This window comes from Phoxinus phoxinus (assembly GCF_949152265.1).
Source record: "Phoxinus phoxinus genome assembly, chromosome: 22".
Lineage (NCBI taxonomy): Eukaryota > Metazoa > Chordata > Actinopteri > Cypriniformes > Leuciscidae > Phoxinus > Phoxinus phoxinus.
The window spans coordinates 24,894,381-24,906,786 of record NC_136897.1 but is presented as its reverse complement, the minus strand read 5'-3'; the positions used below and the strand labels follow the sequence as shown (position 1 = coordinate 24,906,786).

Below are 12,406 nucleotides of genomic sequence, written 5' to 3'. Positions count from 1 at the left end.
TTTGCGTACAAGGATAAGTCGGATCATTGGGAGAGGTAATTGTAAACCATTGAGGACATATTTATGAATAAAGACATTGATTTTAGTTAATAAAATACTTAAAAAACTACACATTGTCCCTTTAAGAGAGGAAGTTGCTATGGCTACTTACTGTACATACTCTAAAAGTTACCTCCGTTTTTGGAACCGAAAGTTGAGGTTATCCGCCTACTTACGGTGCATTCACTCAGGGCATCGGCGTTAACGCTTCTCTTTTACTTGGCATGGGTGACGTCATGCATTGTCAAACTGAATTGTGTGTTTCAACTTTTTAAATGCAGGAGTCAGCCAATCAGATCGCCTTTATGCAAATACACTAGCACGTTGCAGTCCAAGCTGGAAGTTATGTGATTGGCTGTTGTCACTGGCGGTTGCATCAGCACCAAGCTTCAGACACGCTCTCCATCAAGCGTTGACGCAGACGCCCCGTGTGAATGCATGGGTCTTTCACAAAACCTGCTTTTTTAAATAGCCTACCCCTTAAAACTTGGCATGTTTTTGTGACAGATGGAAAGATGCTTTAGAAAACAACTTATCTATTTGCCAATCATTAAAGGTGATCATATGCATTTACATGAAGATATTTTTATAGGAAAGCAGAGAAATTTCCATCTGAGAGGAATACTGTGCAACAACACCGAACACAAGTGGTGTGTGTGAAATTTCAAGCTGTTACTATTATAGGCAATGAAGCTGTTTACTGGAAGTGTCCATTGTGGTCTTGCAGAGCTTTATTTTCCCCATCGGTTTAAAATGAGTTACTTAGAAATGCCATATGTGTGCTATAACTTGTGAAATGTGAAATGTGAATTGTGAAATGACGTGCAGCTTCGATGCTTCCAGTGCAGACCGACTGAAGTGTGGTGTGATGCAAAGCATTATCAGTCGTGGATACATGCAGGATTTTGATTTGACTTGGCAAACTTTGGAGACTCCCGCTGCTCTTTCAGATGCATGCAGCTATTTGTTCGGAAAGTGGTTTATGTAACGCATTTGAAATCTGTTGAATTCAAAGGTTATCCCGACATGCAAAACAGTCATGTCTGCACCTGTTTGATGGCAACATCAAAAGACACCACGAAATGGGAGCAAAAATCACAGACACACACACAGCAACACAGGTATGCAACTAGCTAATTCACGTCCTGTGGATTAGCTAAATAATGTGAGCAAACATTCAATGTTGTTCACAGTAGTGCAGTTAGCTAGCTGTGTTGAATATTATTTTACAAAATTAACTGTTGTGGCTTCAGGTCCCATTAATCTAGTAATTTTCTATCATTTCTAAATATTTGGATGGTGTATTGGTGTGGTATATTCAAAGTTTAACCATGCTAATGTTGTTCTTTGGCAACCAATATGCCAGTAGGAGTTTGTCTGATTGTCCAGTAACAGCTGACACTGCATCTGTGTTTCCATGCTTTCCAAAACTCACATGAACACAAAATACTTTGTTGTTAGTATTATTATTATACATTTTTTACATTTTGTTCTACTTTTTGGGCTTTTTCCCAATTATTATTATTGGACCACTTCCGATAACCTCTACAGACAAAGGTGTCATACTCATTTATGCTAAGGAGACACATGCCACATTCTTGAGGGCTTTTTTGAGCCAATTTTTGAGCCAATTGGCTTTGAACGCAAAAAAAAAAATTTGTTTTAGATTTGCCAGAAATCAAGCATTCGTGTAAATTTGGCCTGTCCAACTGAATTGATGCTTTCACAGATAATTTTCTTGAAATGAGAATTAATGTACAAATTTTTCTTGGGCTTTCTTCACAGACACACTGCATTACCTCTGCTTCGTTCATTATGCTAAAAGCACACCTCACAAATGACTACACTCACACAACGTCCATCTCGCTTCAACGCAGAATATAAAAAGCAGAAAGGCACAGATGGCAGAGCATTTTGTGAGCTTTGCACAAGCATTGAGTGAACGCTGCACCTGTTTATATTTAGCTTCAGTGTGGAGCACTTGGGGGGAGTAGAATCAAAAAGAAAAGGCATCTGTCTCGCATGGCAAAACATTTCCTTTCCTCAGCCTCTCCCCAGAATTCATCCTGACCCGCTCTAGCAGTCAAGCAAAGCTGTGCACACACATTTTGTCTGAATTTTGTTACTAGAATAGCTGTTTACTTACTGCAGAAAGCTTCTTTCTCTTCTCAACAGCCTGGTTTGGGAGATTTTCATGGGAAGTCACAAGTTTAGTTACATTTTAAGGATGTATTAAAATTGCTCTTTGTAAAATCTTTCAACCTTTGAATTAAACTTCAGCATATATTCCATAGATTTTCATTGATCCAAGTCATATTTAGGGACCAGAACATCATAGAAAATGGTGGTGGGTTCTTTGTCTTTTGCCAGTAGGCAACCACGGATGCTAAACATGCAACATGCCAAAACCCGGTCAGAACACTATCACAACTGCAAAGCAAAATCTTGCCAACCAGCCACAATATCTTTGGATGATAACTTCTATTTAACCAAGTTTACATCAGTGAGCAATATCTGATGCTGGTTATGGTAGTTTGTGTGCTTGTGTACACCAGAGATGTACGAGCAGTTGCATCAGTAGATCAGAACAGAACTTCATGCAGTGAACTCGTACGGCTTGTTTATCATCCTGAATCAACAAACCTCAGTCATCAAACCCAGTGAGCAAACATCCCAACACTACCATATTGGCAAGCCCTCTGCCAGGTATTGTGAAAGTATATGAGTCTGACAAGAAAATCGAGAAAAGACACAGGAATTTCAAAATGCACTCTCTTTTACAGTATATTTAGGATTAGGGGTAATTTGGCTGTTTATTGCTGTGCCCATGCGACTCATTAAACTTAGCGAGGACTTTTGCAATCTCCTGTCTACAGTATATCTGTATGGTTTTAGTGTACTTTAAGACTGTGGACATAAAACATTTTATGATTTTAAAATTATCTGTAGACCCATGGCTGTTAAAGACAATAACATTCAGTACATATTTTTGTGTGTGTGTGTTGGTGTACTATTTGCTGCTATATTCTGCTGAATATTTTCTATGATGTTGCAGAAGGAGGAATAATTGCCTCACTGCTGGAGTGAGTTTTAATATAAAAACTGCAAATGTTTTTTAACTGTTTGATGAGATCTATAATCCTTTTGCACATCACTCTCTGGTTTTATGCAGTCAGGTGTCCTAGATGTCAGTGAGTTGATATATTCCATTTGTCTTTTTTTGGGTGTTTCATGTGTATAGCAATTATAGGTATAGTATATAGTATACTAATGCACCCTACAGAACAGAACGCATCACTGTGAACTGTATCCCTTTTAAATTGGACGGTAAATAAACAGGTGTGTTTTTATTTATAAAGTCCTGTTTGGTCTATTGCTTAAATATTTGCAAGAGCTGCTACCACCACATTTAGAACATATTACAACCCGATCCGTTAATCATCTTTGTTTGATTATCCCTAGAAAAAAAAACTGTCTATGGTCGCTCTGCTTTTAGTTTTGCTGCTATCAATGACAAAAGTCATTGAAATTGGAGTCATTTATTTCAATCATTTAAAAAACTAGGGAGTGTTTTTATCACAGCTTGAGAATGTTTTAAATGAATGTATATGTGTGTATTGTAATATATTAGGCAAGGCAAGGCAAGTTTATTTATATAGCACATTTCATACACAGTGGTAATTCAAAGTTAGTATGTCCTTCAGGAGATCTTAATTCTCCTGCCAGGCAGTCGTTGAAAATAAAAACTTGTTCTTAAGTGACTTGCCTGGTTAAATAAAGGTTAATTAAATAGGGCTGTGCATGTACTGCATAGTCAGTGTTTGCAACATATATTTCTGAGCATTGTGTAGGAATGAGAATCTGGTATGCAGTTTTGTGAGCTCTTGATCCACATTCTAAAGCAAAATGCTTTTATGATGATCATACGTTTATAGTCTTACACTCCTAAATTGTTTAATAAAATGCTTTTTGATTTAACGCACAGGAGCCTCCTGCTATGGGTGGTTTCAGCCATCATTCTGAGCTTGTGTGTCTTACTTGACTTACCAGAGGCTACATAATTGTGTGTGTTAAACATAGTGGCTTTGAAAAGAGTCAGCAAGGCCTTTGAGAAAGGTCGCAGTCTTGGCCAGAACCCAATTATGCTTGCTTGCTCGACTTGACCAAATCCCTTTTGAATTACAATAGTTGTGTGACAAAGGCAGAGAGAGAAGACATAATGCAAGTGAAGGCAAGTAATGCGATAAATCACATGTATTCTGTCTATTGACACTTTCACCTTGTCTACAGTTTTTTTTCTCCTTCATATCTTAATTGTTTCATGATACTAATTTCATGTTTGCCTTTCAATTTCAGAAAAAAGAATGGCTGTGTTTGACATGCCAGACCCAGAGAGCAATGTCAGGTAGCTTAGGGGATATTGCTCCTCCTGTGCCACCATCCATTGGATCTCCCAGACTACTAGGCCCAGCCAATCAACAACAGCAGCGAGGGCCCAGTCAGCAAGGTGCGCTGAGACCTAATGGCCCTCAGCAGCAAAAGCCACCTGGTGCCCAAGTAAGTGGTCCTTTCTCTCCGGTAAAACAGGGGGTGCCACAGGGCAAGGGCCCCTCTCAACAATTACCTGCAACTAAGGCTGAGACAAAAAAACAAGATCAAGGCATTAACAAGAAACAAGCTATGTCCAAAACAGAAACGTCGTCTAAAAAGGGAACATCGGATAAAAAAGATGAGAAGAAAAGTAGTGGCATGCAGAAATCTAAACAAGATGACGTGAGTGGCCCTCTGTGTCCTCATCACCACTGTATTTGTCTTTCATAACAGATCACTTCAACATTCTATGATGGGAATGTTCCATGTTCTCAAAACCAGTTTAAAGTTAACAATCTCTGGGGCTAATTACTATTTCGAAGTGCCTGATTGGTTACACAGTGATGAGTCAGCATCATTTGTAAACTCTTTTTTTAAATTACCCATTAAGAACTGATGTCACAAAGAGCCCCATTTAATGTGACATACACTAAGTTATAATTTGTTAATATAAGCATGCCATTTTTATCAACATCATTAATTAGTATTATTATTTACAACTTCATCACTATTTAGATTCACTTTTGATGATCATCCACTCCGTTTTGCATGCTTGTCTAATATGTGCCATTTGCATGTTTTGTAAAATTGTATTTGATAAACTGTTATGAATGTTTTAAATGTTGATATTGTAAAAAATTTTGTTTAATTTAAATGATTTATGCCACATATCTAATGTACCCTAATGCATTATCCTCTGTATTTACAGGATTCCAACAAGTCTAGCACACAGAGCCTGAGTGATACAGGCTACTCCTCAGATGGTATATCCAGCTCCCAGAGTGAGATTACAGGCTTGATCCAAGAAGACTCTATGAAGCTCAATGAAAGGGGGATTTCTGAACAACGCAGCCCCCCAAGCCCATCTGAACTAACAAAACTGGAAAGCTCAATGCGACCTCTGTTGGAGTCACATACAGTCACTGACCAAGGACAGCATCGTGATGGAAGGGACACCGCAGAACAGCAAAGACCTCGATCTCTGTCTATATCACAAGATCAGGAATTTGAGTCTGATGAAGAAGCATCAGATGATCTAAGCTGTAAATTAAGACATGATTATGTGGAAGACAGCAGTGAAAGTGGCCTTTCTCCATTACCACCCCGACAGAAGAAGTCACAGAAAGATCTAACAGATGAGGAGTTCATGAGGAGACAGATTCTGGAGATGAGTGCAGATGAGGAAGATACAGCAGATGTTGAGGGCCATGTAAAGACAAAAAGGAGCCATAAACACAGTGGAGATCTAGGAAAAGAGAGACGTCGTCTAACACAGCAATCTAGCAGTTTTGAAGAAGACTCTAAAAGCACTGATAACTACAAATCAGGTGAAGCAGATGACATGATGGCCTCACAAGGTGGTCTGAGACGATTTAAAACTATAGAATTGAATAATACAAATAGCTTCAACCGTGACATGGAACTCAGCACAGATCATGACCTCAGGGAGCCTGAGCTTGAGATGGAAAGCCTTACTGGGTCACCTGAAGAAAGGTCAAGGGGAGAATACTCTTCAACCCTTCCTGCAACCACACCAAGTTATACCTCTGGAACTTCTCCAACCTCTGTGTCATCAATGGAAGATGACAGTGATAGCAGTCCTAGCAGACGACAAAGGCTTGAGGATGCAAAGCAACAAAGGAAAGCAAGGCATCGATCCCATGGTCCACTGCTGCCCACCATTGAGGACTCCTCAGAAGAAGATGAATTGCGAGAAGAAGAGGAACTTCTGAGAGAGCAGGAGAAGATGAGAGACTTAGAGCAGCAGAGGATTCGCAGTACAGCCAGAAAAACTAAAAGGGACAAAGAGGAACTGAGGGCGCAGAGACGCAGAGAGAGGTCAAAGACACCTCCTAGTAACCTTTCACCTATTGAAGATGCATCCCCAACAGAGGAGCTCAGACAAGCTGCAGAAATGGAAGAACTCCACAGATCGTCCTGCTCAGAATACTCTCCCTCCATGGATTCAGAAGCTGAAGGATTTGAAATGGGTTCAAAGCTGTACAAGTCTGGCAGTGAATATAATCTACCTACATTTATGTCTTTGTACTCTCCAACAGAGAAAACATCTGCTGTCTCTCCCTCCACAGCAGATAAATCATTAAAAAGCGCTGAAGAGGTTTATGAGGAAATGATGCGAAAAGCAGAGATGATGCAAAAGCAGCAGCAACGGGCGCCAGGAAGACAAGGACAACAAAACCAGGAAAGAGTCCTTCAAACAGACAAAAAACACCATTTAGATTCTGGAACAACTAATCTGAGTCCAGGTACAAGTCCTACCCAGATCTCAGCTCCAGTCTCATTCTCTGGAAATGATCCTTCAGGAAGAGGGACACAAAGGGTACATTCTACACAGAGTCAATCACAACAAAGTCAAGTTAGAATGAGCAGCCAAACCTCTAAAGGAGGCCATTCTACTGGTTCTCCACAGTCTCAAGTTAGGCAGCCTGCTCCCACACAGTCTCAAGGAAGACTACAAGGGACAGTACAGGGCCAAGTGCCTGATCCTGGATCATCCTCCTTATCATCAAAGATGTTCTCATATTTTAAAGGCTCAAGTCCTTCCACATCCCCTTCTACTTCCCCCTCACACAGTCCAACGCGTGCCCCTGCACCTTGTACTACTTCTACAGTGGTACCTACTCAAACCTCTCAGATCTCTCATAGAGCAGGGGCACCACGTCTTGCAAGACAACAGTCTTCCCAAGATTCCCCAGTTATGGTGATTACATTGGGATCAGGAACAAGCAGTCAAACCAAACCAGTGACTGTAAATTCCTCGACCTCACCTTTATCATCGCCAACAAAAGACAGCCAACAGACAATTTATCAAACTCAATATACAACAATGAAGTCACCCACATCACCACAGAAATATCCAGCTCACCCATCACCTCAACATAGCTTGCAAAGGACACAGATATCAGAGCGAGTTAGTGTGGCTGTGAGCACTGCGACCTCTAATGGTTCCCAAAGTAGTGGATCTCATCCTGTAGGAAACATATCCTTGTGTAGAATCTCCACAGTACCTGGTACCTCAAGAGTTGTAGAGCAAGGCACAATTGCCCCTGGTAATAATATAGTGGATCTTAGAACACCAATGAAGCCTGCCCCAATCATTATGACAGACCAGGGTATGGACCTAACATCCCTAGCTTCTGATACACGACGATACTCTCTTGAAGGAGAAACACCCCCAAGTCGTCATACTGCTGTACAACCTCTTATTATGAATCTAAATGCACAGGCACAACCACAGGTGACAATAACTACACCAACAACAGTAAGTGTGACTGTTGCAGCATCCATGTTCATATCCCAGCCAAAGCAACCAGTCGTGTATGGAGATCCTATGCAAAATAGAGTCGACTTCGGTCAAGGAGTTGGATCTGCAGTCTGTCTGACCCAGACCAGGCCACTAATCGCAGATCCATCCATTCCAAAAATTGATGCATGCCTGGAAAATCTAGGCATTCAACAGCAGCAACTTCAGAAACAGCAACAGAAACTTCAGCAACAACAAGAGCTCCTTGAGCAACAGCTCCAGCAACATCAACATAATGCATCTTTTGCCCGGTACAATTTAGCTAATCAAGTACAACCGATATTGTTAAAGAAGGACTTGGTGGTAAGCCAAAACAGTGGTGGAGGCACACAAACAGCAGTTACTTCCATTCCGAAGATATCTCCGCTACCTCCACCATCATTATCATGCTCTACGTCTACCACACCTACACTTGGTCATGACATATATGGTGGGGTGGCTTTGGAGCTAAAAAACAAGCCTGCTGTGATGAATCTCTCCTCAATGAAGCCCCAGGTAATGATGGTGCAGTTGGATGAGAATAGCACTCAGGGGGCTACAGTGACCCAGCTTGTTAAAAGAGAGGAGCCGCCTCCTCCAGTAGAGGTTCTAGATCTCACAGGACAGATTAAACCAGAGAATCAGTTAGCTTGCTGTGATGTTGTCTACAAGTTGCCATTTGCAGGTAGTTGCTCAGGCCCTTTTGCTCAGAGAGGTACGACAACACAACCAGAGCCATCTGCAGAGCCATCTCAAGCTCCCGGACAGCAAAACCAACCTGGAAATGATGGCTACCAAACAGCAAATATCCAAATGGCTGCAGATGAACGCAAATCTTTTACCTTGCCTCCTCCAGGGCGACTTCAGCCATCTATGTCAGACAATAATCTAGCAGGTTCAAGTCTCCAATATTATCAGAGGACTGACCCTGGGGACCTAGCAGTGGATTTAAGCACCATGAAGCAGGCCTATGAAGCAGGATATCTTGGAATGGGTGCCCAATATGGATCTTACACCGATCTACGCCATCAAGGAGGTGATACAGCTCCACCATTACCTTTGCGAAGGTATGGCTCATTGTCCAATATAAATGCAGAGTATAGTTATCCTTCACGTGACCTAGGTGGTTTTCAAGAATCCAATCTTGCACAGTACAGTGCCACTACTGCTAGAGAGATTAGCAGAATGTGTGCTGCTCTTAACTCCATGGAGCAGTTTGGTAGTCGTTACACCAGTAATCCTGAGCTTCTGCAGTATGGTGCTGGGAGAGGAGGCCCTGCTGGCAGACTTAACCTTCAACAAGGCCTAGCATCTATTAGAGCCAACCTGTTGTATGGTCCAGATGGCAGACCAACAGTACATGGTCAAACACTTACAAATTTAATCAATGCTAGACAAGCTAGCCTAAGGTCTTTATATCCCCCTGCTGTGAGGACAGCTGATGGCATGATATATTCTACTATCAACACCCCAATTGCCTCCACCCTGCCAATCACCACCCAGCCTGCTCCTGTACTTAATCCCATGTTAAAAGGAGTATATGGACCTTGCCCCTCAGGCAATGTAACAGCTGTACCTCTTGCTAACCTTACCAGGTTGCCTCAAGTCACCCCAAGAATGCCTCTTAATGCACAGGGACCTTATAGATATCCTCCTCCAAATCGATTTTCAGTAACCGCTCCAGATACTTCATCAGGACATGTCCCACCTTCTAGTACTTCCCAGGAAGCTCCAGTTTACCTCGGAAAGCCTACAGCACCTGGCAGTATGTCAACACCTGCAGCACCTAAAACTGGTCAACCTGTTTCTAATTTGGGTATGCAAAGTGTACAACCAGCACATACTAGTACAGTGCCAGTTCAATCAGTTGTAAATGAACAGGCTCCTTTGGCTCATATTTCAGTAGAAGGTACTACAACACAACTGCAAACACAGCCCCAAACCCAACCACAGTCTTTGGTCAAAGGTCAGGAACAATCTCAAGCTCAAAGCCAGCCTCAGACACAACCTCAAATATTAACAGTGCCACAAAAGCAGACCCAGGCATTTACCAGAGTCTTTCCAGATACATCTGCCAGTACCACTATAACCACATCTGCTAATATTGAGAAGGAAAAAGAAGAGGAACGATTGCGACAACAACAGGAGCAAATCTTGCAGCTGGAACGAGAACGTGTTGAGTTGGAGAAATTGCGTCAGCTACGTCTACAAGAGGAGTTGGAGAGGGATCGTTTAGAGCTCCAGAGGCACAGAGAGAAAGAACATCTTCTCATGCAGCGGGAGATTCAAGAACTACAGACCATCAAGCAGCAGGTTATTCACCAGCAACAGGCTGAAAGGGAAACCCAGCTAGTGATGCAAAGAGAGCAGCTGGCGCAGCAAAGGATGCAGCTAGACCACATTCAGTCTCTGCAACAGCAGCTCCAGCAGCAGCTTGAAGAACAAAAGCGGCAGAAAACAGCAGCCATTGAAGCAGCTGCAGTAGCAGCTGCAGCAGAGGCGGCGGCTGCTTCAGCAGCTGCTGCAGCAGTAGCTACTACAGCTCAAGGTGCTGTTCAAGGTGTGATGGTTGGTGGAACTACACCTCAAACCATCTCAATTATCTATGATCAGAGTGGTAGAATTATTCCACAAGAAGGTCAGAGTGTACAGATCTTGCCATGTGCTGATGGGCAGGTGGTCCAGGCAGTAGTGTCCACTAGGCCTTTGCCTAGCTCTTCTTCAGAAATGTCCCTTAAGAATAGTGAAGATCATGGAGATGGTCGGATTATGAAGAAACAAAACTCTATGCCCCGTTTGAGGAATGGATCAGAGGATGAGTCTGTAAAGAGAATTGCAGATTGCAGTGTACAAACTGATGATGAAGACACGGAGGACAAACTCATGTCTCGACGTCGTAGAACTAGACGTATAGCTGACTGCAGCGTTCAGACTGATGAAGAAGACCAGGGTGAGTGGGACACTCAGCCAATACGCCGCAGGCGTTCAAGATACTCCAAACATTCTGAACCAACTTCAGAGACTAAGAGTGATGCATCTAAATCCAGCATTGCCATTCAGACCACCAATGACTCCTCATGTCAGACTGAGTCAGACCAGTTGGGTAGAATATCTCCAGCCATACACATTACCATGGCTGAAACATCAAAGGTTGAACTCCTTCACTACATATCTGCTCCTGAAAGGACCCAAAAGGGAGAGAGTTTAGCCTGTCAAACTGATCCAGAGGCACAATTCCACGGAGTGGTTGCTCCTCAGCTCAGTGTTCCCACTACTGTTAGTCCCTATTCTACTAGTTTGCAATTAGTTGGTGCCATGCCAACCAAGTTTGAAAGGAGAAAGCCAGACCCATTAGATATTGGATACCAACAAGCTCAGCAGCAAAATGAATCTCCTTCCCGTCAGCCACCCAAATCTCCACAAGTGCTGTACTCTCCAGTGTCTCCGTTGTCCCCCCATCGTATGTTGGAGACTACCTTTCCTTCCAGTGAGAAACTTAATAAGGCACATGTGACTCCCCAACAAAAAGCATTCACTGCAGAATCACCACAGAGACATCAGACTATTCCGAGACCCATAAAGAGTGTTCAACGGTCCATGTCAGATCCTAAGCCTCTCAGTCCAACATCAGAAGACCCAACCAAGACCAAATTCTCTTTATACCAAAGTCAAACCAGCTCAGCGAGCCAGGTATGGAACCATTTCATTGCCAATATTAGTTTACTATACCGTTTTGTGTTGTTGACTACAAAACCAGTTTGTAGATAGTAATTTGAGACAATTTAATCATTTGTACCATTTTTACACTGATACACTGTAGGGCCCAATAATAGTATAGGTTAATACTCCTGATAATATATATATATTTTTTATATAAGGTGGGGTTGGACAACTTATTTATTTTATCATATGTGTTTCAATTACTGTAGTTCTCTATTTATTTTTTTATTTACCATTCATTCCCCGCTCTCTTTAACACACACACACACACACACACACACAGAGAGAGAGAGAAAGAGAGAGAGAGAGAGAGAGAGAGAGAGAGAGAGAGAAAAACTGCTAAATCTGGCAAAGTCTCTGAAATGCTAGGGGTTGGCTCAACTTGTACAGTAGGCATACTGGGTCTGCCCTGCTGTCTTCCGGCTTGTCAGCAGCTGGTCAGAGAGGTCTGAGTCTTTCATTCTCAGTTTAATTCCTGTCGAAGGAATGTTCTGGCTTGTGCATTCAGAGAACTGCACACCAGCTAAAGGGAGGTTATTTTTTCTGTCACTTCTTCAAATGTGTGGTTTAACGGAATTTCTTTAATGGATTCTCTAACTCCACATTACTGTAGGTATGCAGATGTTTTTATTTATTATATTATGTTTTACTATTTATTTCTTGTAAACTAAAAACAATTTCTTGTTAACACAAAACTATTAAGTACACAAAGTCATTACAATTAAATAGGATTGTAGCCATTTTTATGTATAA

The 12,406-nt window shown here is 42.0% G+C and overlaps 1 protein-coding gene across 1 annotated transcript in view; it reads left to right on the top strand.

The window, feature by feature from the left end:
* Positions 1-12,406, top strand: part of bsnb (bassoon (presynaptic cytomatrix protein) b) — an 83,928-nt gene that overhangs the window by 63,506 nt on the left and 8,016 nt on the right. Inside the window, exons 4-5 of the mRNA XM_079598535.1 lie at positions 4,396-4,812; positions 5,339-11,623. Of these exons, the coding sequence (XP_079454661.1) occupies positions 4,396-4,812; positions 5,339-11,623 (6,702 nt within the window). The remainder of the gene's footprint in view (positions 1-4,395; positions 4,813-5,338; positions 11,624-12,406) is intronic.